The sequence below is a fragment of the Papio anubis genome, chromosome 20, assembly GCF_008728515.1.
Source record: "Papio anubis isolate 15944 chromosome 20, Panubis1.0, whole genome shotgun sequence".
In the NCBI taxonomy this organism is placed as follows: Eukaryota; Metazoa; Chordata; class Mammalia; order Primates; family Cercopithecidae; genus Papio; species Papio anubis.
The window spans coordinates 21986713-22008061 of NC_044995.1; the positions used below are offsets into that span (position 1 = coordinate 21986713).

Below are 21349 nucleotides of genomic sequence, written 5' to 3' on the forward strand. Positions count from 1 at the left end.
CCTTATTCCCACCTAGGAGGCAGGGTCAGAGCCCCACTCACTCCCACAGCCCTATCCAACAGAACTTCTTGCAATGGTAGCCACTTGCCACATGTGGCTAGTGCAAGCTGAGGACATTTTTTCTTTTTTTTTTTGGAGACGCAGTCTGTCTCTCACCCAGGCTGGAGTGCAGTGGCGTGATCTCGGCTCACTGCAACCTCCGCCTCCCGGGTTCAAGCGATTCTCCTGCCTCAGCCTCCTGAGTAGCTGGGATTACAAGCGTGTGCCACCATGCCTGGCTAATTTTTGTATTTTCAGTAGAGACGGGATTTCACCGTGTTAGCCAGGATAGTTTCGATCTCCTGACCTCATTTGTGATCCACCCGCCTCGGCCTCCCAAAGTGCTGGGAGTACAGGCATCGCCACTGCGCCCGGCTGATTAATTCTTTTTAAAAAATATTTTAGAGGCAGTCTCACTCTATCACCCAGGCTGGAGTACAATGGTGCAGTCATAGCTCACTGTAATCTCAAATTCCTGGGTTCAAGCCATCCTCCTGCCTCAACCTCCTGAGCAGCTAGGACTATACGCATGTGCCACTGTGCCTGGCTAATTTTTTAATTTTTTTGTAGAGACAGTGTCTATGTTGCCTGGGTTGGTCACAAACCTCTGGCCTCAAGCCATCCTTCTGCCTTGGCCTCCCAAAGCACTAGAATTACAGGCACGAGCCACCATGCCCAGCCTGAATTTTTATTTGTATTTAAATTTACATAGCCACATGTGGTGAATGGCTATCCTACTGGACAGCACAGCCGTAGAACGTCCTGTGGCTCTGAGTCAGCTGAGGAGGCTAATCATTTACACAGTTAATCATCACAAAGAAGACCCCTCATTACTCTGAGGCCCTCTGAAAACTGCAGCTGTGGAAGCTAGCCCAAATCTGTGCCCACAGAGCCTGCCTGAATACCTGGTTCACGTCCTCCACTGTGGTGAGGAGAGGTGGTGAGGGCAGCGTGCTGGTGTCCTGCTCTCCACTGCTGTGTTTCCTGAAAGAACCAAGAGCTCAGGGCAGTGATTGCCTGGCTTCCTGCCCAGCCCACCTGCATGGGACACACTATTGCTAGGCTGCAGCGACTCCAGGCCCTGGTTCTAGGAGGGGAGGAGGGCTGCATGGGTCCATGGCGTAAAGGGGGCTAAGGGGAGCCCGCACTGAATGATGCGCTCCTGCACGGCCAGTGCAGGCAGAGGAGCTGGGGTTGGGGGTGGCAGGCAAAGACAGGCACCGGCTTTACTCAGATGCTGAGTCCACCTTCTTTGCCTTTTTTTTTTTTTTTTGAGACCAAGTCTCACTCTCTTTCCCAGGCTGGAGTGCAGTGGCATGATCTCAGCTCACTGCAACCTCTGCCTCCCAGGTTCAAGCAATTCTTGTGCCTCAACCTCCAGAGTAGCTGGGATTACAGGCGTGTGCCACCATGCGCAGCTAATTTTTGTGTTTTTAGTAGAGATGGGGTTTCACCATGTTGGCCAGGCTGATCTCAAACTCCTGACCTCAGGTGATCTACCTGCATCAGCCCCCCAAAGTACTGGGATTACAGGTGTGAGCCAGCGGGCCTGGCTGGCTTTTTGTTAATTCATTTAAGAGATACTGTTTCCAGGCCGGGCGCGGTGGCTCAAGCCTGTAATCCCAGCACTTTGGGAGGCCGAGACGGGTGGATCACGAGGTCAGGAGATCGAGACCATCCTGGCTAACGTGGTGAAACCCCGTCTCTACTAAAAATTACAAAAAACTAGCCGGGTGAGGTGGCGGGCGCCTGTAGTCCCAGCTACTCGGGAGGCTGAGGCAGGAGAATGGCGTGAACCCGGGAGGCAGAGCTTGCAGTGAGCCGAGATCTGGCCACTGCACTCCAGCCTGGGGGACATAGATTGGCTCCATGGAAGTGGCAGAAAAAAAAAAAAAAAAAAGAGATACTGTTTCCAAGCACTAAGGATATGTGACTGTTACAAGCTTGAATGAAAAAGGCAGGATGTGGCCAGATCAGAGCCAGCACTCCTGCATGCAGACAACAGTCTCTGCAGAGATGGTGCCAGATGTGACTTCTTAAAAGTCGAATCAGTCATATGTCTGAACCAGCAGTCTCAAACTCCACCCCGGCTCAAACTTGCTCCTCCTGCAGGCTTTGCACCTCAGTTCACGGCACCCTTCACAGAAGCTCAGGCGGAAGACTTGTGTGTCATCCTTGACTCTTCCCCCCTCACCCATACCCCACTGCCAATTCCCCACCAGCTGCTGCTGCACTTTGTTCAGCTCTCTGCTCATCAGAAGTCTCATTGACTAAGTTCTGAAAATAGAACATCCACCTGTTCTCTGCATTTACTACCCTCATACCCTGCTTTATTTTCCTTCAGAGCACCTAGCCTAACCTGACATGATTTTTTGTTTGATTTTTGAGACAGGGTCTCACTCTGTTGCCCAGGCTAGAGTGCAGTGGCACAAACACAGCTGACTGTAGCCTCAACTTCCCAGGCTCAAGTGATCCTCCCACTTCAGCCTCCCGAGTAGCTGGGACTACAAGTGTGGACAGAAAGCATCTGAATGTGTGCTCAGGATTGGTCACTGCCACCCCCCAGCCCACTACTATTCTGTGCAAGTACCCTTCTGTCTTCACCTACCCGCTCCCCACTGCCTATCCGACGGAGCCTGGCCTGTCCGGCAAGGACCATGTAACCCAGCCTCCAGCTCTGCTCCACAGCATGGCTTCGAGTACCTGGGAGCCCTGCGTACCCTCCACTCCCATGGCCCTTAGTCTGCCACCCTAACCTTGCTTTCATAGCCACAGCAGTTTCTCTACTTATTTCTAACCAAGCTCTCCTCTTAGTTCAGAGCCCATTTTAATTTTTGGGACCACTTTTGAAACATTCTCAGGTCTGAATATGCTATATTACTACTTTTTCGAACTTTGAAATGCCATTCAGAGGTCATTTTATCCATCTTTAATAAAGAGACTGAGGGTCAGTGAGGGCGAGCCCCTTGTCTGGGGTTGCAGAGCCTGTTGGTGAGTCCAGATTAGAACTCGCAACCAAGGGCCTGCTCTTCCCACAGAAAGGGGTGCCTCCTGCAAGGCACAGACCAGCACCAGCCACCCTGTCCCCCAAATCAAGCTGGCACAAGACGAGTCCGGCTCTTCCTTGTGGAAACCGCCTCCTGCAGGCGCTCTTTAGAGGCTTCAGCCAGGCAGTGCTGGAAGAGCCCCTCCTCACACACAGGGAGACTAGGAGCGACTGGGCTCCTGGCTTTCCCAGGGAGTGAGCCGTAGGTTGCATTCACATGCCCCTCTCTCCCCACCTTGGTTTAGAAATCCCTTCATACCTTCTCTGCTTGACAGCAGCAACGAGGTCAGGCCCTGAAAACATGGAGAACAAGCTGTCCCCGTTAGCTGAGGATGTCTCATCACTCGAGCTGGCAGAGTCTCCCTGAGCACCCGACCAGGCACCATGCAGACCATCCCTGAAAGCCGGAGAGAGAAGCTGGGCCAGGGCCTCCTGCAGCCCCACCACCCTCCACCCCACCCTGAAAGGGCAGTCCTTACCCTGCATTCATCCCATAACCAAATAGTGGTCTCTTGTCTCTCCCTTCTTAAAACGTGAGGTTTTCCTCCTTTGCCTTATTTCAAAAGTAATACATATTCATCACTTCCCTTTATTCCTCTAAGAAGCCTATGGTTTGTATATGAAATTTGTTTTAGAAAAAACAAGGGAGGGATAGCATGGGGAAGAATAGCTAATGGATGCTGGGCTTAATACCTAGGTGATGGGATGATCTGTGCAGCAAACCAACATGGCACACGTTAACCTTTGCAACAAACTTGCACATCCTGCACATGTACCCCTGAACTTACAATAAAAGTTGAAAGAAAAAAAATTTTTTTAAGTTAAAAAAAAAAAAGAAGTAAGAAAAAACTAAAAGTTGAGCTGGTCTTTAGTCACCCAGATTTATTAACTAGGTAGCAATATGGGATATAAAAAAATCCCCATTTGTCTTTACGATAAAAATTCGCAATTCTGTCAATATACTAGAATCTCAACTGTACACCTTTGCTTTTTGTAGGCTATAATGACAGCATTCCATAAATCATGTGGGCTTCACAGCCACACTCATTTCAGTATAAAGGCCGTGTTAAATATGCATTTATCTTACAAGTACCATCATGTAAGAGCCTTGTCTAGGGCTGAAGAGTCTCTTTTGAAAATCATGAATGTATACCAATGGCATGTTCACAGGGACACAACACACTACTTAGCATCTAACAGTCAGCCACATGACTCTGACCCTAAAGATTTAATCCCATGTCACTCTCTCACCCGGGGGCTTGGAATTGAACTGCTTGAAAAGAATGCCCACAGGCAAGGAGCCTCCCTTCTCACAGGCCCCTCGGGGGACACTTGGGTCTCAAACTCGGATTCCATGCAGTACCCAGCACTCACCCTTCTGTGAAGAACTCGGGGAAGGGCCAGGTCCGATGGGCGTCATCCATAGGCGGCCAGTTGCCCCGGGGGTTGCCTGGCCGGCGACCATGCTGGGCCTGCCGCTTCTGCTGCATCGCCTGGCTCACTCCTGCCACATAGCGTGCAAACTCTGGGTCTGAGCCCACTGCATGGCGACAAAAGGAACAAACCGGGTTTGGGGAGAAACTGGCCTCTTAGTCCTTCCCTATGCTTTGCTGACATGCTGGTCACACATGCAATGAAAGGCAGTGAGGAGCTGCCAGGCTTTTGCCCCACGGCGTGGGCTGTAGGCTGTGCCCAGCACCCTGCTGTGGGGAGATGGGACTTGTAGCACCTAGGGCTAAGGCACAGTGTGTGCCAGGGATGTCTGGATCACCTGAGGTCAGGAATTCGAGACCAGCCTGGCCAACATGGTGAAAACCCGTCTCTACTAAAAATACCAAAAATTAGCTGGATGTAGTGGCAGGCACCTGTAATCCCAGCTACTCAAGAGGCTGAGACAGGAGAATCACTTGAACCCGGGAGGCGGAGGTGGCAGGGAGCCGAAATCGCGCTATTGCACTCTAGCCTGGGTGACAAGAGCGAAACTCCAACTTAAAAGAAGTCCAGCGTCTTGGTGCTCTGTACCTAGAGTCATTAGCTAACAACTTAGAAAATCAGATGATGACTTTGGCCAACTGATGACCTGAAAGTTAACAAAGCATCAAAGCACTGGGGTCAGCCAGATAGAGGTTATATGCTGTTCCTACTTGAGCTAAAGTTTGATCTGGTATTTTCCTGGCTATTGGCCAGGAGATTTGCTCATTCCATCTGAACATCTTAAGTGTGGCAAAGAATAAAATGCAACTTCAGAATGCTTTAAGAGGTGGCTGGGAACACTGGCAGTGCTGAATGGGGATATGCAGGGCAGTACAAATGGGAGAAAAGCACAGATGGCGTTTACAGAAAGTGTCAAAAAAAACATATGGCAGGAAAGCATCCATGAATCATAAATGTGACTCAGCAATTCATTTTTTAGCTTAAAATTAGGGAAGATACTAGGGCACAATCCCATTACCAGCTTATCCTAGGGCACTGTCACAAGATGATCTCAGTCACACTGTCCTGTCTCCTGACCCCCATCCCGCACTGAGTTTGCCTATCCAGACGGGTGCACTAGCTGGCGCTCTCTGATTCTGTCCAGAGGGGCGCTCCTCCTTAATCTGCATCAAGGGCTATGCAGATCTTATGCCCTTGGGGCAGGTAGAAAACTACACCATGGACTTCAGGGGCAGAAAGGAACACCCAGAAGGGAAAGAGTAGGATTTGTAGTCTACAGACATAAGAGGTGTCCAGGACTCAGAGGTCAAATACGGTAACATTCTTATTTTATTTTATTTTATTTTATTTTATTTTGTTTTAATTCTTTTTTGAGGCAGTCTGGCATCCTATCACCAGGCTGGAGTGCGTGTGGATCTGCAAGCTCACAGCAAACTCCACTTTTCGGGTTCCACGCCATTCTCACACTTGCGCTCCCGGTAGCTGGGACTGAGGCAGCCGCCACCTTGCCTGGCTAGTTTTTGTATTTTTTAGTAGAGGCCAGGGGTTTCACCCGGGTTAAGCCAGGATGGTCTCGATCTCTGACCTCATTGATCAGCCGTCTCGGCCTCCCAAAGTGCTGGGATTACAGGCTTGAGCCACAGCGCCCGGCCAACATTCTTATTTTTAAAAATTTTCTTTTTCTTTTTTTTTTTTTTTTTGAGGCGGAGTCGCTCTGTCGCCAGGCTGGAGTGCAGTGGCTTGATCTCATCCCCTGCAGCTCCGCCTCCCGGGTTCCGCCATTCTCCTGCCTCAGCCTCCCGAGTAGCTGGGAGTACAGGCGCTGCCACCACGCCCAGCTAGTTTTTTGTATTTTTAGTAGAGATGGGGTTTCACTGTGTTACCCAGGATGGTCTCGATCTTCTGACCTCGTGATCCGCCCGCCTCGGCCTCCCAAAGTGCTGGGATTACAGGCGTGAGCCACCGCGCCCGGCCTTAAAAAAAAATTTTTTTTTTAGACAAGAGTCTCACTCTAGTTATCCAAGCTGGAGTGCAGTGGTGCCATCTCAGCTCACTGCAACCTCTGCCTCCCGGGTTGAAGTAATTCTCGTGCCTCAGCCTCCCAGGTGGTTGGGACTACCACACCTGGCTAATTTTTTTGTACTTTTGGTAGAGACGGGGTTTCACCATATTGGCCAGGCTGGTCTTGAACTCCTGGCCTCAAGCAATCTGCTGGCCTCAGCCTCTCAAACTGCTGAGACTACAGGCGTGAGCCACTGCGCCTAGCCTCAAATATGATACAATTCTGACAAATACTGTTTATATTCTGAATTTAGTTACATGACAGTCAAAAAATGTACAGACCATTTATGATCAGAGAAAACGCACTGTGCCCACAGCAGTGGGTGGTAGCCAGTGGGCTTGCTGTTTCTTAGCAGGATGGAGGTGTTTACCCTTCTTGTGGCCCAGGGTTGCAGGCACAAGGATTTCCTATATCCATCCACCCAGGGGGAGCAAGCACAAGACAGCAGGAGCAGCGGCATGAAGAATTTTCAGAAGACACGAGCAATGGTCAGGTGCGGTGGCTCACGCCTGTAATCTCAGCACTTTGGGAGGCTGAGGTGGGTGGATCACCGGAGATCAGGAGGTCAAGACCAGCTTGACCAACATGGCAAAACCCCATCTCTACTAAAAATATAAAAATTAGCCGGGTGTGGTGGTGGGTGCCTGTAGTCCCAGCTACTCAGGAGGCTGAGGCAGGAGAATCATTTGAGCCCAGGAGGCAGAGGTTGCAGTGAGTGGGGATCGTGCCACTGCACTCCAGCCTGGGCAACAACGCGAGACTCTGTTTCAAAAAAAAAAAAAGAGTGTTAACCCCAGCATTAACTTCCCTCCTGTAACAAGTGCAGGGGTGTTTCAGCAAGGAATCTCTTCTGGTGGGGATTTACTTGTACAAGTATTTGCTATACTTATTTGTAACATTTCACAGTACTCACCTGTGAATGAAATACATTTTCTACTTCTGTATGCCTTTTGCTATTTAATTAGAGAAAAAAGTTTGCATGTACCTATGTTAACAAATTCTCTTACTAATTTTAGATTTTTTGGCGGGGGGGGTTCAATTATATTATTAGCAAAAAGATGTGCTGCTTAATCTATCATTTTCTAAAGCTTGGACCACTTATTTCATTGCTTTTTGTCTTGCTGCATTTGCTGTGAAGTCCAAGACAAAGTTACATGCTACAGGTGATAACAGTTGCCCTTGTCTGATTCCTGATATTAACTGAAATGATTTTTGTTTCATTATATAAGGCACTATTTGCTATTAGCTTTTGGTAGATAGTCTTTTTTGTTTTTCATTTATTTACTTATTTTTTAGAGACAGAGTCTCACTTTGTTGCCCAGGCTGGGCTGCTGTGGTGTGATCATGGCTCACTGCAGCCTCAACCTCCTGAGCTCAAGCAATCTTCCCACCTCGGCCTCAAGGTGCTGGGACTACAGGCATGTGCCACCACACCCGGCTAATTTTTTATTTTTTGTAGAACTATGTTGGCCAAACTGGTCTTGAACTCCTGGCCTCCTGCAATCTGCCTACCTCAGCCTTCCAAAGTGCTGGAATTACAGGCATGAGACAGCGTGCCCGGCCAGGTTTTCCACTTCTTGGTATAATTTTGTAATGCCTATTTTGCTAGGAAAGAATCGATTTTCTGCTGAGTTTCCAAATGTATTGCTATTAAGTCTTAGTTGGTAATGACTTAAAGTGGTTTTTTTTTGAAATAGGGTCTCTCGCCGGGCGCGGTGGCTCACGCCTGTAATCCCAGCACTTTGGGAGGCCGAGGCGGGCGGATCACAAGGTCAGGAGATCGAGACCATGGTGAAACCCCGTCTCTACTAAAAATAGAAAAAATTAGCCGGGCGCAGTGGCGGGCGCCTGTAGTCCCAGCTACTCGGGAGGCTGAGGCAGGAGAATGGCGTGAACCCGGGAGGCGGAGCTTGCAGTGAGCCGAGATTGCGCCACTGCACTCCAGCCTGGGCGACAGAGCAAGACTCCGTCTCAAAAAAAAAAAAAAAAAAAAAAAAAAGAAATAGGGTCTCTCTCTCTGTCATCCAGGCTGGGGTGTAGTGGCATGATCACAGCTCACTGCAGCCTCAAAATCCTGGGGTCAAGGGATGCTACTGCTGCAGCTTCCTAAGCACCACCACACCCAGCTGATTTTTTGTTTAGAGATGAGGGTTTTGTGATGTTGACCAGGCTGGTCTTGAACTCCTGGCCTCAAGTGATCCTCCCACCTCAGCCTCTCAAAGTGCTGGGATTACAGGCATGAGCCACTAAAGTGCTTTTAATGTATCCTATTTCCTAATTTTGTTTCTCTTTGTTCTCTCTTAATCAAGCTTAGAATAAATTGGCTTATATATTTTATTGGTCTTCCAAAGATCCTTTAGAGTTATTTGCAATTTCTACTCTATTTTTCTTTTTAATTTACTTATTTTTGGCTTTTCCCCCCTTAATTCCTCCTCCTAGTTTGTTCTTGTTTGTAAATTCCTTCTCTAATTTCTTAAGATGACTCTGGTGGTATTTTCATTGTCTAGGCCAGGAAAAGCTGTTTTCTATGAAGGCAGGAGGGTGTCTGTCACCTATCATAAGCCCTAGAGTTTAGGCAAAAAAAAAAAGCATCGCAAAGAACAGGTTATATAATCAGGAAAAAAGCACCCCACAAAAGACTGTTGATCTTGGCTACTGGGAGCGGGCAGGCCTAGACTGGAGCCCACTTGAACTATGGGACTTTGAGCTATTCAAGTAACCTCTCTTAGCCTCAGTTCTGTTCTCCATAAAGTAAGAAAAATAGTCCACTCATGTTCTCAGCCCCTTTCTCACCACTGTTTCCCACTCTTGCTAGATCTGCCCAACACTCGCCTCCACAGTGAGAAAGGGTCGTAAAGGGGGATTAAGTGATTTCACCTTCACTAGTAAGGCTGCGATAGATAAGCCCTGGGAAGACCTCAGCAGTTGCGTTTGCTGTTGACACTGGGCGAGGGGTGGGAGGCCTCACATACCTGCAGGATCGAAAGGCAGAATCTCTCCCAGCATTCCAAAGACTCCATCGCTTTGGTCACGGTTTGGCCATGTGTTATTTCTAGGTCCCTGCGGCTTCTGTCCCAGAACCTCTGACATCACGTTATCCATATAGCTGCTCACCAGACCCAAGCTGTACAAGTCAGAACTGAGATCAGATATGCCAGGCCACTGACCAAGAGGAGACAGACCTGCTCCAACAGTCTGCCCTGGCTGTTGGGATGAGCCATGTACCCATTTCCCAGGTGCCCGAGGCTGGGGCGGGGGCTGCTGCGGTCCAATGGGCTGGAGTAGGTGTTGGTAGTATTGGACTTGAGGTTGTTGCTGCTTTGGGGACTGCTGCTGAGGTGCCAGTCCTGGCTGGGGTGTCAGAGGTGTGTGTGCCCCAGCCTGGGGTGCCCGTGGTGGAGGGGGCACGGGCAGTGACGGCTGCTGTGGCTGCATGGCTCCTGCCTTCTGCTCAGTCACCATGGCTGTGGCAGCAGAATTACGCCTTGTCACCAACGGAGAGCCCTGATGTGACTGGCCCATGTTAAAGCCCGAGAGAAAATCTATCACCTCTTGCATTTCCTGATCAGTTGGTAAGTTCATACCCTTCTCATCCTTGCCATCATCTCCATGCAGGAAGTTCTCACGCCTCTCCATGAGAAAGCCATTGGCCACTGGATTACTGGAATTCTGAGCTGACTGTGAAGGGTCTGTAGTCCTGGGGAAATTGCCAATGTTCAAAATGCTTTGTAACCTTGTATCAATATTGCCAGGCATTTTGGCCTTCTCTTCTGAACATCCAGCTATGAAGATGTTTTTAGAAGGGGTATTTTGGATGGAATAATTTGTGCTGCTGCTGGAGCTAGTACATGAAGCTTTCTTGGTGAACCGGGATGTCAGTTTGGAGAATGTCTTCTGCAGGCCACCTGAAGATTTGTTTCCATTTCCAGAAGGCAGGTCAGCCTGGTTGCCAAAATCACAGATCTCCCTTTGCAGCTGGATCTGTATGCAGGGTAAAGCTTGCTCCCTATTTAAACAGAAATTTGTTTAAAAAAAAAAAAAAAAAAAAAGACAAATATATAAAATAATAGAATGGACCTCTTTGTATTTAAGAATGGTGTTGAGAGCAAGAAAAACCTCTCTGGTTGGTATCAGGTTCACTTATTTTATAAATAAATGAACACCCAGGGGTTTTGAGAGTATGAAATCTACAGTGTCTAACGCAGGACTGGAAGTTCTGCTAGGATTCTGGCCTGAGGAGTGTGATTGAGTGAAATCCTCTAATGGTGGCACAGGAGGGGAAAGCATGGCTAGATGTGGGGATGCAACTGCAGAAGCTAGCTTTGTACCTGGAGGACAGGGGCTACAGCCACGCAAATACAGCAGAGGGACAATGGACAACTCCACAAAGCAGAGGGAGGTGGTGGGGGGATGCAGGGATACTATGGACCAAAGTTGTCCCAAAAGATGGCTGTGACTTTCAAAGTTTCCTGAGCACATTTTCCCCATACTAAAATGGAGCCCTACAGAGCGAAAGGGCATGGGGCAGGAGCTGAGGCAGGTGAAGGCTGTGTGGCCCTGGAAAAGTCACTTCACTATTCTGGCCTTTGTGTACTCATGAGTTAAGAAAGGGAGAAAAGGTTGGGCATGGTGGCTCACGCCTGTAATCCCAGCACTTCGGGAGGTCAAGGCAGGCAGATCACTTGAGGTCAGGAGTTTGATACCAGCCTGGCCAACATGGCGAAACCCCATCTTCATGAAAAATACAAAGATTGGCTGGGCATCATGGCGCACACCTGTAATCCCAGCTACTCGGGAGGCTGAGGTAGGAGGATGACTTGAGCCCAGGAGCTGGGGGAGGCTGCAGTGAGCTGAGATTGCACCACTACACTCCAGCCTGGCTGGGTGACAGAGCCAGATCCTATAAAGACAAGACGACAAAACCAAACACAAAGACCAAGACAGAAAAGAAAAAAAAAAGAAAAGAAAAGAAAAGGGAGAGGGGCCATGGCTAGATGTTTAAGGCTCCTACCAGATGTATACACATTTTTCAAGTTCAACCTGAGAGAACGGATTGAAAAAGAAAACAAATTCTAAAAGACATAAGTAAATTTTCTAAACATTTCTCTGTTCTTAATTCATAACGAGAATATGAGTTAAAAGTCCTCTTGATGGACTTCCTCTCAAATGACAAAACAAAGGAAGGCAAAAATGTTAGCAAATAGGATAATCTGGGTACAGGGCATGGAGCAGTTCTTTGTATCATTCTTGCCACTTTGCTGCAGGTTTTAAATTATTCTGAAAATAAAAGTTACTAAAAAGTCCGTATTGCCTTATTTACAATACCGCATACTATCAGTGACACAAGCACACATGAAATTGTGCATAGTCACACTGTCCCCTCAGTATGCATCTAAATGCAAACCGCAGACAATTTAAGTGACCCGCACAGACACCAACCTTCCAGCCCTCCAGCGGTTTAGGTCCAGCACGGCTGTGTAGAGCACATCCACCAGACCCAGGGTCTTCTCAGGATCAAGGCTTCTCTGCAGCAGGGACATGGTGGCAGGGTCTTCTTTCAGGCACCTAGGCACAGATTAGGCTGCATTAGTCTTGGCTGCCCTTCTCTGCAAAGGTGTTTCAAGCAGGTCTCATAGAAAAGGCTACAACTTTTATGTACTTCTCGCGCCCAACAAAAATTCAGTAACTGTAAGAACACGGAGAAAACAACAGGGCTGACCCTGGAACTCACTGCTCCACAAGAGGAGGAGGAAGCAAAAGGCTCTGAGGTCTCGTGATATCAGAATATATATTTGGTCTCTGCCTCCAGTTCCTCATACAGAGCTCCTAAAACCCTTGAGATTTCCTGGATGATAGTGTCTTTTGTTCTAATAAGATGACTTGCTTATATGATGAAGCCTCCATAAAAATCATTAGATCATTGGGTTCTGAGAACTTCCACGCTGGTGAACACACTGAGGTGCTGGGCATGGGGCACACCTGGCAAGGGCATGGAGGCTCGGGGCCCCATCCTACACACTGCACGCTATGCACCTCTTCACCTGGCTGTGTATCTGCTATAATATCCTTTATAACAAACCATAAATGTAATTAAATGTTTTACTGAGTTCTGTGAGACATTATAGCAAAATATCAAACCTGGAGGTTATGGGAACCCTCAACTTATAGCCAATTGGTTAGAAGTCGGGTGACCACCTGGGACTTGTGGATGGCATCTGAAGTGGGAAGTAGCCTTGCAGGGCTGAGCCCTTAACCTGTGGGGTCTGTGCTAGCTCAGACATTCTGATTCCTGCTGACTTCTCCAATAAGTAAACAACACAACTGTCTACCACAAAACTTACACATCCTCTCTAGTTCCTCACATCTTGCATGCAATCCATCAGTGAATCCTGACAGCTCTTCTTATAATACACATCCAGAATCCAAGCACTTCTCACCACCTTGTTTATGAACCCCCTGCTTCAGGAAACCACCACTCCTGGGTTTCAGGACCAAGCTCTCACCTGGTCTCTTTTTCTTTACTCCTGTACCTCCAAAGCCCATCCTTCACATAGCAGCCAGAGCGAGCTTCCCATAGTGCCAATCAAAGCACATCACTCCCCTGCTTAAAACCCTTCAATGGCATCTCATCGTGATTGAAATAAAATCTAAACCCTCACCACAGTCCTCAAAGCCCTCTGTGCCCAGCCCTTCCACCTTGTCCCAGCCATGAGGCCTTCTCTTTCCCTGGATGGGTTTGTCCACACCTAGGACCTTTGTTCTTGCTGCTGCCTTTGCCCGAATTTCTCTTTCCTGAGATTTGGATATGGCCAACTGCTTCTCATCATTTGGGTCTCCACTGTCCATTCAGGGTACCTACACCAAGAGCCCCCCAACCTTCTTTTGAGACAGAGTCCCACTCTGTCCTCAAGGCTGGATTGCAGTGGTGTGATCAAAGTTCACTGCATCCTCAACCTCCTGGGCTCAAGCCATCTTCCCATGTCAGCCTCCCAAGTAGCAGGGACTACAGGCGTGTGCCACCGCACCCGGCTAATTTTTAAATTTTTTTGTAGAGATGGGGTCTCACTATGTTGCTCAGGCTGGTCTTGAACTCCTTAGCTCAGGTGATCCTCCTGCCTCAGCCTCCCAAAGTGCTAGGATTACAGGTGTGACCCACTTGGTCCAGCCAAGAGCCCTTTTCTGAGAGGGAAAACAGTCTGAGCAGCACAGGTCTACTAGGAAGATGATGTCTGCCAAATCCTGGGCACTCTAGGAGCTAAATGGTGAACTCAACACTTGCAAAGTCATCCAAGGAGGTAGCAGTACTCCCTAACATGACTTGGACTTGGGAAGAAATGTATCAAAGAAATGCGTAAGAGCATGAAATGAGAGTCAGCCAGGCTCTGAAGCACAGGAAAGGGTGAACAACAACGCAAGCTCTGCTAGTGCCCAGCTAGACCTTGGACTCCTCAGAGAGAATCTTGGAAACTGAGCCTGCCCAGGGTTCAGTGCACCCAATTCTCTCCGTCTGGAATCACTGATAATCAGGACACATTTGCTCTTGTGCCCAAGCCAAGTCTCGTTGTGACTTGGCTTGTCACATGTTTGCCCACTAGGAAAGCATTTGTTGGCCATGCAGAAAAGAGTACTACAGTTCCTGGTGATAATAATTAATCTTTCTGAAAAATCAACAATCAACAAACTGGCATTTTTATTTTATTCATCAGTCTTGAGCTGATCAATAAAATGCCCTTAAGTGGCTAAACCCATTCTGCTGACAAATCATCAAGACTTGCTTAAAACCCTGTACCTGTTCTTAGATTAAAAGCCCAGTTCCCTCAAGGGCCCTGCAAGTCTTGACATCTATAACTTCCCATCCTTATCACCACCTAGTGCATCTCGTTCCATGCTGGTTCACTCCTGAAGCCTCTGCACTGGCATTCCTTCTGCCTGAAGTGTGCTCCCCATCTGCTCTCTCCATGGCAGGCTCCTCTCAAATCCAACGTCATATCGTCAGAACCCCTTCCAGACTGACTCGTCTAAAAGTCTCCCCCCAATCTCTATCCCACTTATTCTCTATCATATATTGGCGCTCTCCTCTCATTTCCATCATATGCCTGCCTGTGTTTGAACTCATCTCTTATACTTAACAGCTGTCTCCCCCTTCTCTATTCTCAAGTTGGTTTATGAGGAGCAGGGACCCTGTGTGTCTTGCTCATAATTAAATTCCCAGAGCCCAGAACAGTGTCTGGTACACAATAAGTATTCAGTAAATATTCAGTGAAATGAAGCATGGATAGATAGCAATATCCTTTTTCTCCTGGTGGAGTAAAGCAATCATTTCTGTTTGTATTCTTCCCAACAAGCACATACAGTATTCTGTAATTTGAAAAAAACAAAAGAATTAAAATTTTGCAAAATTACCAAAAGCAGCCAGCAGAGGGAGCCTCTGCAAAGACTCACAGTCTACAAGGTCTTTTTTGTGGGGGTGCAATGAGTTACAAAGGAAATCAACCCCACAGGGAGAGTTTTCAAAATAAACCGAAGTGTTAGCCATTTTTGCATTGGCTGTTTATATTCACCCAACCATCCAAAAGTTCAAACTGTTTTCTTCAAAATGAAAATTCTGATTAAGTTTTAACATTTTCCAATGACAGCCTGAATTGGAAAAATTTAAGAATTCAGGGCCGGGTGCAGTGGCTCACGCCTGTAATCCCAGCACTTTGGGAAGCCAAGGCGGGTGGATTACCCAAGGTCATGAGTTTGAGACCAGCTTGGTTAACGTGGTGAAACCCCATATCTACTAAAAATACAAAAATCATTAGCTGGGCATGCAGGTGGGTGCCTGTAATCCCAGCTACTAAGGAAGCTGAGGCAGGAAAATCATTTGAACCCAGGAGACGGAGGTTGCAGTGAGCCGAGACAGTGCCATTGCACTCCAGCCTGGGCAACAAGAACAAAACTATCTCAAAAAAAAAAAAATCAGGAACACATTTCAGTAGAACACTGACTACAAAAGAAAAAAAAAAAAGAATTTAGGAACACAAAAATCTTACAGAAAAGTGAGCCTCTGGTTTACTGTTTGATAGAAATGAAAATATGTGTATAAATTACCATTAATTTCAGGACACAGTATGCCACCCTATAATTAACTTAAAATTTTGGGCCAGGTACAGTAGCTCATGCCTGCAATCCCAGCACTTTGGGAGGCCAAGGCAGTGGGATCACTTGAACCCACGCATTTCAGACCATGCTGGCCAATATAGTGAGACCTCATCTCTACAAAAAAACTTAAAAATTAGCCGGGCATGGTGGCGCATGCCTGTAGTCCCAGCTACTTGAGAGGCTAGGGTGGTAGGATTGCTCGAGACCAGGAGTTCAAGGCTACAGAAAGCCATGATCACACCACTGCCCTCCAGTCTAGGGGACAGCGTGACATCTAGTCTCTACCAAAAAAAAATTAATTTAAAAACATAAAAACTTTTTGGTGGCAGAGTACTTATAGAAGGGAGGTTTTAGGACACAAAGTGAACTGCCAATCTTTACTTAATATATTCATAGACTCTAAACATTTTTTACAGAATCTACTATTGTACTCTTACATTTTTTGTTGTTGTTGTTGTTGAGACTGAGTCTGGCTCTGTCGCCCAGGCTGGAGTGCAGTGTCCGGATCTCAGCTCACTGCAAGCTCCGCCTCCCAGGTTTACGCCATTCTCCTGCCTCAGCCTCCAGAGTAGCTGGGACCACAGGCGCCCGCCACCTCGCCCGGCTAGTTTTTTGTATTTTTAGTAGAGACGGGGTTTCACCGTGTTAGCCAGGATGGTCTCGATCTCCTGACCTAGTGATCCGCCCGTCTCGGCCTCCCAAAGCGCTGGGATTACAGGCATGAGCCACCACGCCCGGCCTGTACTCTTACATTTCAAGAACAAATGGGCCAGGCGCGGTGGCTCACACCTGTAATTCCAGCACTGTGGGAGGCCAAGGCGGGTGGATCACCTGAGGTCAGGAGTTCAAGACCAGCCTGGCCAACATGGTGAAACCCTGTCTCTACTAAAAGTACAAAAATTAGCCAGGCGTGGTGCCGTGTGCCTGTAATCCCAGCTACCCAAAAGGCTGAGGCAGAGGAATCACTGGAACCCAGGCAGAAGAGGCTGCAGTGAGCTGAGACTGCGCCATTGCACGCCAGCCTGGGTGACAGACCAAGACTCCATCTCGAAAAAAAAGGAAAAGAAAAAAAAAAAAAGAACAAATGGTTTAAATACAACTTGTATGCCTTACCCAACTACCATTTTAGTTCACATAGGCACCAACGGCGCCTCTTTGTTCCTTAGTATTTCTGCCTACTTAAATGATTTAAATATTTTCTCTTATAGCTAAATATTCATGCAGATTACCATTTTAATAGCAAATGCCTTCCAATATATGCTTAATTTTTCCTGTTTATTAATAAAATTGTGATGCTCATCCTTATAGTTGAATGTGAATACATATCACAAAGATAAATTTCTAGAGGCGAAACTGGAATTATTGAGGTCATATCCCTTATTTTAGGCTTCTAATATACTAAACTGCCCTCTAGAAAGGCTGTATTTATTCAACAACCCTTTTGCCTGTTTTCACAGTCTGGCTCAAACTAGTATTGTCACTATATTTAGTATAGTTATTCTAAAACAAGTTAACAATATTCTGGGCAAAATGACATCATATTTTTTTTTTTTTTTTGGAGATGGGGTCTCGCTCTGTCACCCAGGCTGGAGTGCAGTGGCACGATCTCTGCTCACTGCAATCTCTGTCACCCAGGCTTAAGCAGTTCTCCTGCCTCAAGCTGGGATTACAGGTGCACGCCACCATGCTGGGCTAATTTTTGTATTTTTAGTAGAGACGGGGTTTCGCCACATTGGCCAGGCTGGTCTCGAACTCCTGACCTCAGGCAATCCACCTGCTACGACCTTCCAAAGTGCTGGAATTATTACAGGTGTGAGCCACCCCACCTGGCCCCATATGGTTTCTTTACTTTGTCTCTGATTATTATTATTTTTTTTTTTGAGACAGTTTTGCTCTATCGCCCAGGCTGGAGTGCAATAGTGCAATCTCAGTTCACTGCAAACTCCACCTTCCGGGTTCAAGCGATTCTTGTGCCTCAGCTTCCTGATTAGCTGGGATTACAGGCCCCCGCCACCATGCCTGGATAATTTTTGTATTTTTAGTAGAGATGGGGTTTCACCACATTGGGCAGGCTGGTCTCAAACTCCTGACCTCAGGCAATCTGCCTGCCTTGGCCTCCCAAAGTGATAGGATTACAGGTGTGAGCCACCACACCTGGCCATTACATTTTCTTAATCTATTTGTTGATCATATGTCTTCTTTTCTGACTTAGCTGTTCATGACCCTTGACCATTTTCTTCTGATTTGTAGGAACTTTAAAAAAAAAAAAAAATTAAGAACAATCTTTTATCTATTATAAGTGTTACAAATATAATATCTAAAAATGACTGTCCCAAGATTTGTAAAGACATTGGGTGTGTCATAACATGAGCTCAAGATCATCAGGGTTGTAGTTGGAACAGAGGAGAAGGAATTCTATGTTCTCTACTCAGCTTTAGTGAACACTGGGTGAGAGAAAATGATATACTATGTTTAAATGCTGTAGACTCAGTAACAAAGATAATACTGCTCATTATGATCCAAGAATATATAACATTTTAGTTACCTTATGGTCAATGAGATCATTTTTCAGACCTCTTGGCTTTCTCATCATAGACCAATAATCATGACACATGCCACTAACATACCACTGCTGCCCATAAACCTGCATGTGCAGCAAGACTTGCTGCGTCAGCCAGCGTGGGGATTGTTCAAAACAAGGCCATCATTTCAAAGATGTGCAAACGTCAGTGAGAGCTTAGGCTCCGGTGAAAGTAAGAGGCACGTTACCATGTGGATGGGACTTGAACCACGATTCTAGAGCCTTCTAAACTGATCTGGGGGGCATAGGCTTCTTTATTCTCAATCTGTGCTGTGTCAACCACCACCTAAGATAGAAAAAAACAACAAATAACAACAACCAGCTTTCAGAGAGGAAAACGCATCAGAATAAAATCCAATACATAAAATGACTCTCTAAGAACTATTCCCCTAGCAGCCTAGTTATGCCAAGGCCAGTCAGGGCCCCACGAAGACAACAGCAAGCAGTAAAGATGACCAAATCTAAGAACATTTCAACAAACACAAACCACATTCTGGGCATGGGATTTACTGAACTGGCAAGCACCTCTAGCACTTTTTCCAAACTATAAATATGTTAATTAGGAGGAATTAATGTGTGTCCTTTATCTTAGTATTTTTTACTTTTTTTTTTTTTTTTGAGACGGAGTCTCGCGCTGTCGCCCAGGCTGGAGTGCAGTGGCGCGATCTCGGCTCACTGCAAGCTCCGCCTCCTGGGTTCACGCCATTCTCCTGCCTCAGCCTCCTGAGTAGCTGGGACTACAGGCGCCCACCACCGCGCCCGGCTAATTTTTTGTATTTTTAGTAGAGACGGGGTTTCACTGTGGTCTCGATCTCCTGACCTTGTGATCCGCCCGCCTCGGCCTCCAGTATTTTTTACTTTATGCACTTAAAAGAAGTACAAGTATCACTGAAAGTCAAACCAGGCTGGGTGCAGTGGCTCACGCCTGTAATCCCAGCACATTGGGAGGCTTAGGTGGTGGATCACTTGAGGTCAGGAGTTTGAGACCACCATGGCCAACATGGTGAAACCCCCATCTCCGCTAAAAATAGAAAAATTAGCCAGGCGTGGTGGTCCTGCAGTGCAAGCTACTTGGGAGGCTGAGGCAGGAGAACTGCTTGAACCCGGGAGGCAGAGGTTGCAGGGAGCTGAGATCGTGCCACTGCACTCCAGCCTGGGCGACAGAGCGAGACTCCATCTCAAAAAAAAAAAAAAGTCAAACCAATGCTTCGATAAGCCCATTTGTCATGACATGCCCAGAAGTGGATGAAACTTTTTTTAAAGATTATTTTATCCTCAACTATCAATAAAAACTGAACTACTTCAGGACAGAGGAAGAACTAACCCCTTTTTGAATAATTTCCTCTTATTTCCAGGAAGAGTCTTTAATACTAGATAGGTGATAGAGTATCCTATGTAATCTAGAGTCTGACAAAGTGATGAATATATTTCAAATAACTAAAAGAATGTTTTTATTTTATTTTATTATTTTTTTTTTGAGATGGAGTCTTGCTGTGTGGCCCAGGCTGGAGTGCAGTGGCATGATCTCGGCTCACTGCAAGCTCCGCCTCCCGGGTTCATGCTATTCTCCCGCCTCAGCCTCCAAGTAGCTGGGACTACAGGCGCCCGCCACCACGCCCGGCTAGTTTTTTTATACTTTTAGTAAAGACGGGGGTTTCACCATGTTAGCCAGGATGGTCTCGATCTCCTGACCTTGTGATCCACCTGCCTCGGCCTCCCAAAGTGCTGGGATTACAGGCTTGAGCCACCGCGCCCGGCCAAGAATGTTTTTAAAAATCATAAAATATTTAAAAACCAAATCTGTAATATTTCAGAAGGGGTAAAACTGTATAGAGTTGTGTTTCATATTCCAAACTCAGCCTCTAATGCAGCCAGCTTTCACTGGTTTAAAGAGTTCCCATAGCTGATCTGCAATGACCTTTGGAAAAAACTTCCTGTCAAAGGAATAGCCATTGTTGGACCACACAGGTGTTTCCTCTCTCCTCCCATCCCCAGAACCACAACCTAAAGTCACACATAAAAGCATCCTGCAATCAAGACGCAAGGAACTAGGAAGAAGTTTCTGCTCTCTGAGTAACATGGAACTTTTTTTTTTAACCTACAGTGTTTTCTCAAAATAGCCTTTGTGCCTTTTGGCCTTATTTTGCACACTTCTTTCAGGGGAACTCATTGGCATGGTCCTTGCAGTTTCAGCTAAATGGTCTCTGGGAGTATAGATCAGTATCGTAAAGCCAATGGGCTTTTCCATGCTTCAGCAAGGCATGTCTGGTTTACTACTTCTTTTGGAGGTCCCTATACTGAGGAAAAGATCCCAAAGGAAATGTAACTCATTACTGTGAACAGGCCCTCATCTGAGTCTCCACAAGGCAGCCCCACCCGGAGCTGGGCTGCCTGAGCCCTGACCCGCTTGAAACAAAAGGACAGCATACCCTCAATAGCTCTTTATGTGAATAAAGTAGGAATCAGACTAAAAAACAAGTTCTTTAATTTTCTTAATCTCCAATTAGGTCCTTCCAACCTCTGACTGAAATGCCGTATCTTTTTTTTTTTTTTTTTGAGACTGGGTCTTACTCTATCACCCAGGCTGGAGTGCAGTGGCGCAATCTCGGCTCATTGCAACCTCTGACTCCTGGGCTCAAGTGATTCCCATGCTTCAGCCTCTCAAGTAGCTGGGATTACAGGTGCCCGCCACCACAACTGGCTAATTTTTGTATTTTTAGAGACGAGGTTCCGCCATGCTGGCCAGGCTGGTCTTGAACTCCTGACCTCAGGTGATCTACCTGCCTCGGCCTCCCAAAGGGTTGGGATTACAGGTAGGTGTGAGCCACCATGCCCTGCCACCATATCTTTTTCAAAAGTTGTCATTTACTAGAAAGGGAGATCAAATACATAAGATTCTATGGGTCAGTGGTGCAAACAAAAAGCTACATGGTGGTTTCAGATGTTGATCTCCTGACCCACTCAACTCTGGCCAAAGTTTTTTTTCCTCTGAAAGATGAACAAATCATTATTTTTTAGTTGATGTTACTTTACTGCTAAGAAG

At 46.9% G+C, this 21349-nt stretch overlaps 1 protein-coding gene across 2 annotated transcripts in view; it reads right to left on the minus strand.

The window, feature by feature from the left end:
* Nucleotides 1-21349, minus strand: part of KIAA0355 (KIAA0355 ortholog) — a 99049-nt gene that overhangs the window by 3005 nt on the left and 74695 nt on the right. For both annotated transcript variants that reach the window (XM_031659677.1, XM_009194114.3), the window contains exons 8-13: nt 18495-18592; nt 12021-12146; nt 9554-10587; nt 4460-4625; nt 3345-3482; nt 945-1023 (exon numbers count right to left, since the gene is read on the minus strand). In XM_031659677.1, the coding sequence (XP_031515537.1) occupies nt 945-1023; nt 3345-3482; nt 4460-4625; nt 9554-10587; nt 12021-12146; nt 18495-18592 (1641 nt within the window). The remainder of the gene's footprint in view (nt 1-944; nt 1024-3344; nt 3483-4459; nt 4626-9553; nt 10588-12020; nt 12147-18494; nt 18593-21349) is intronic.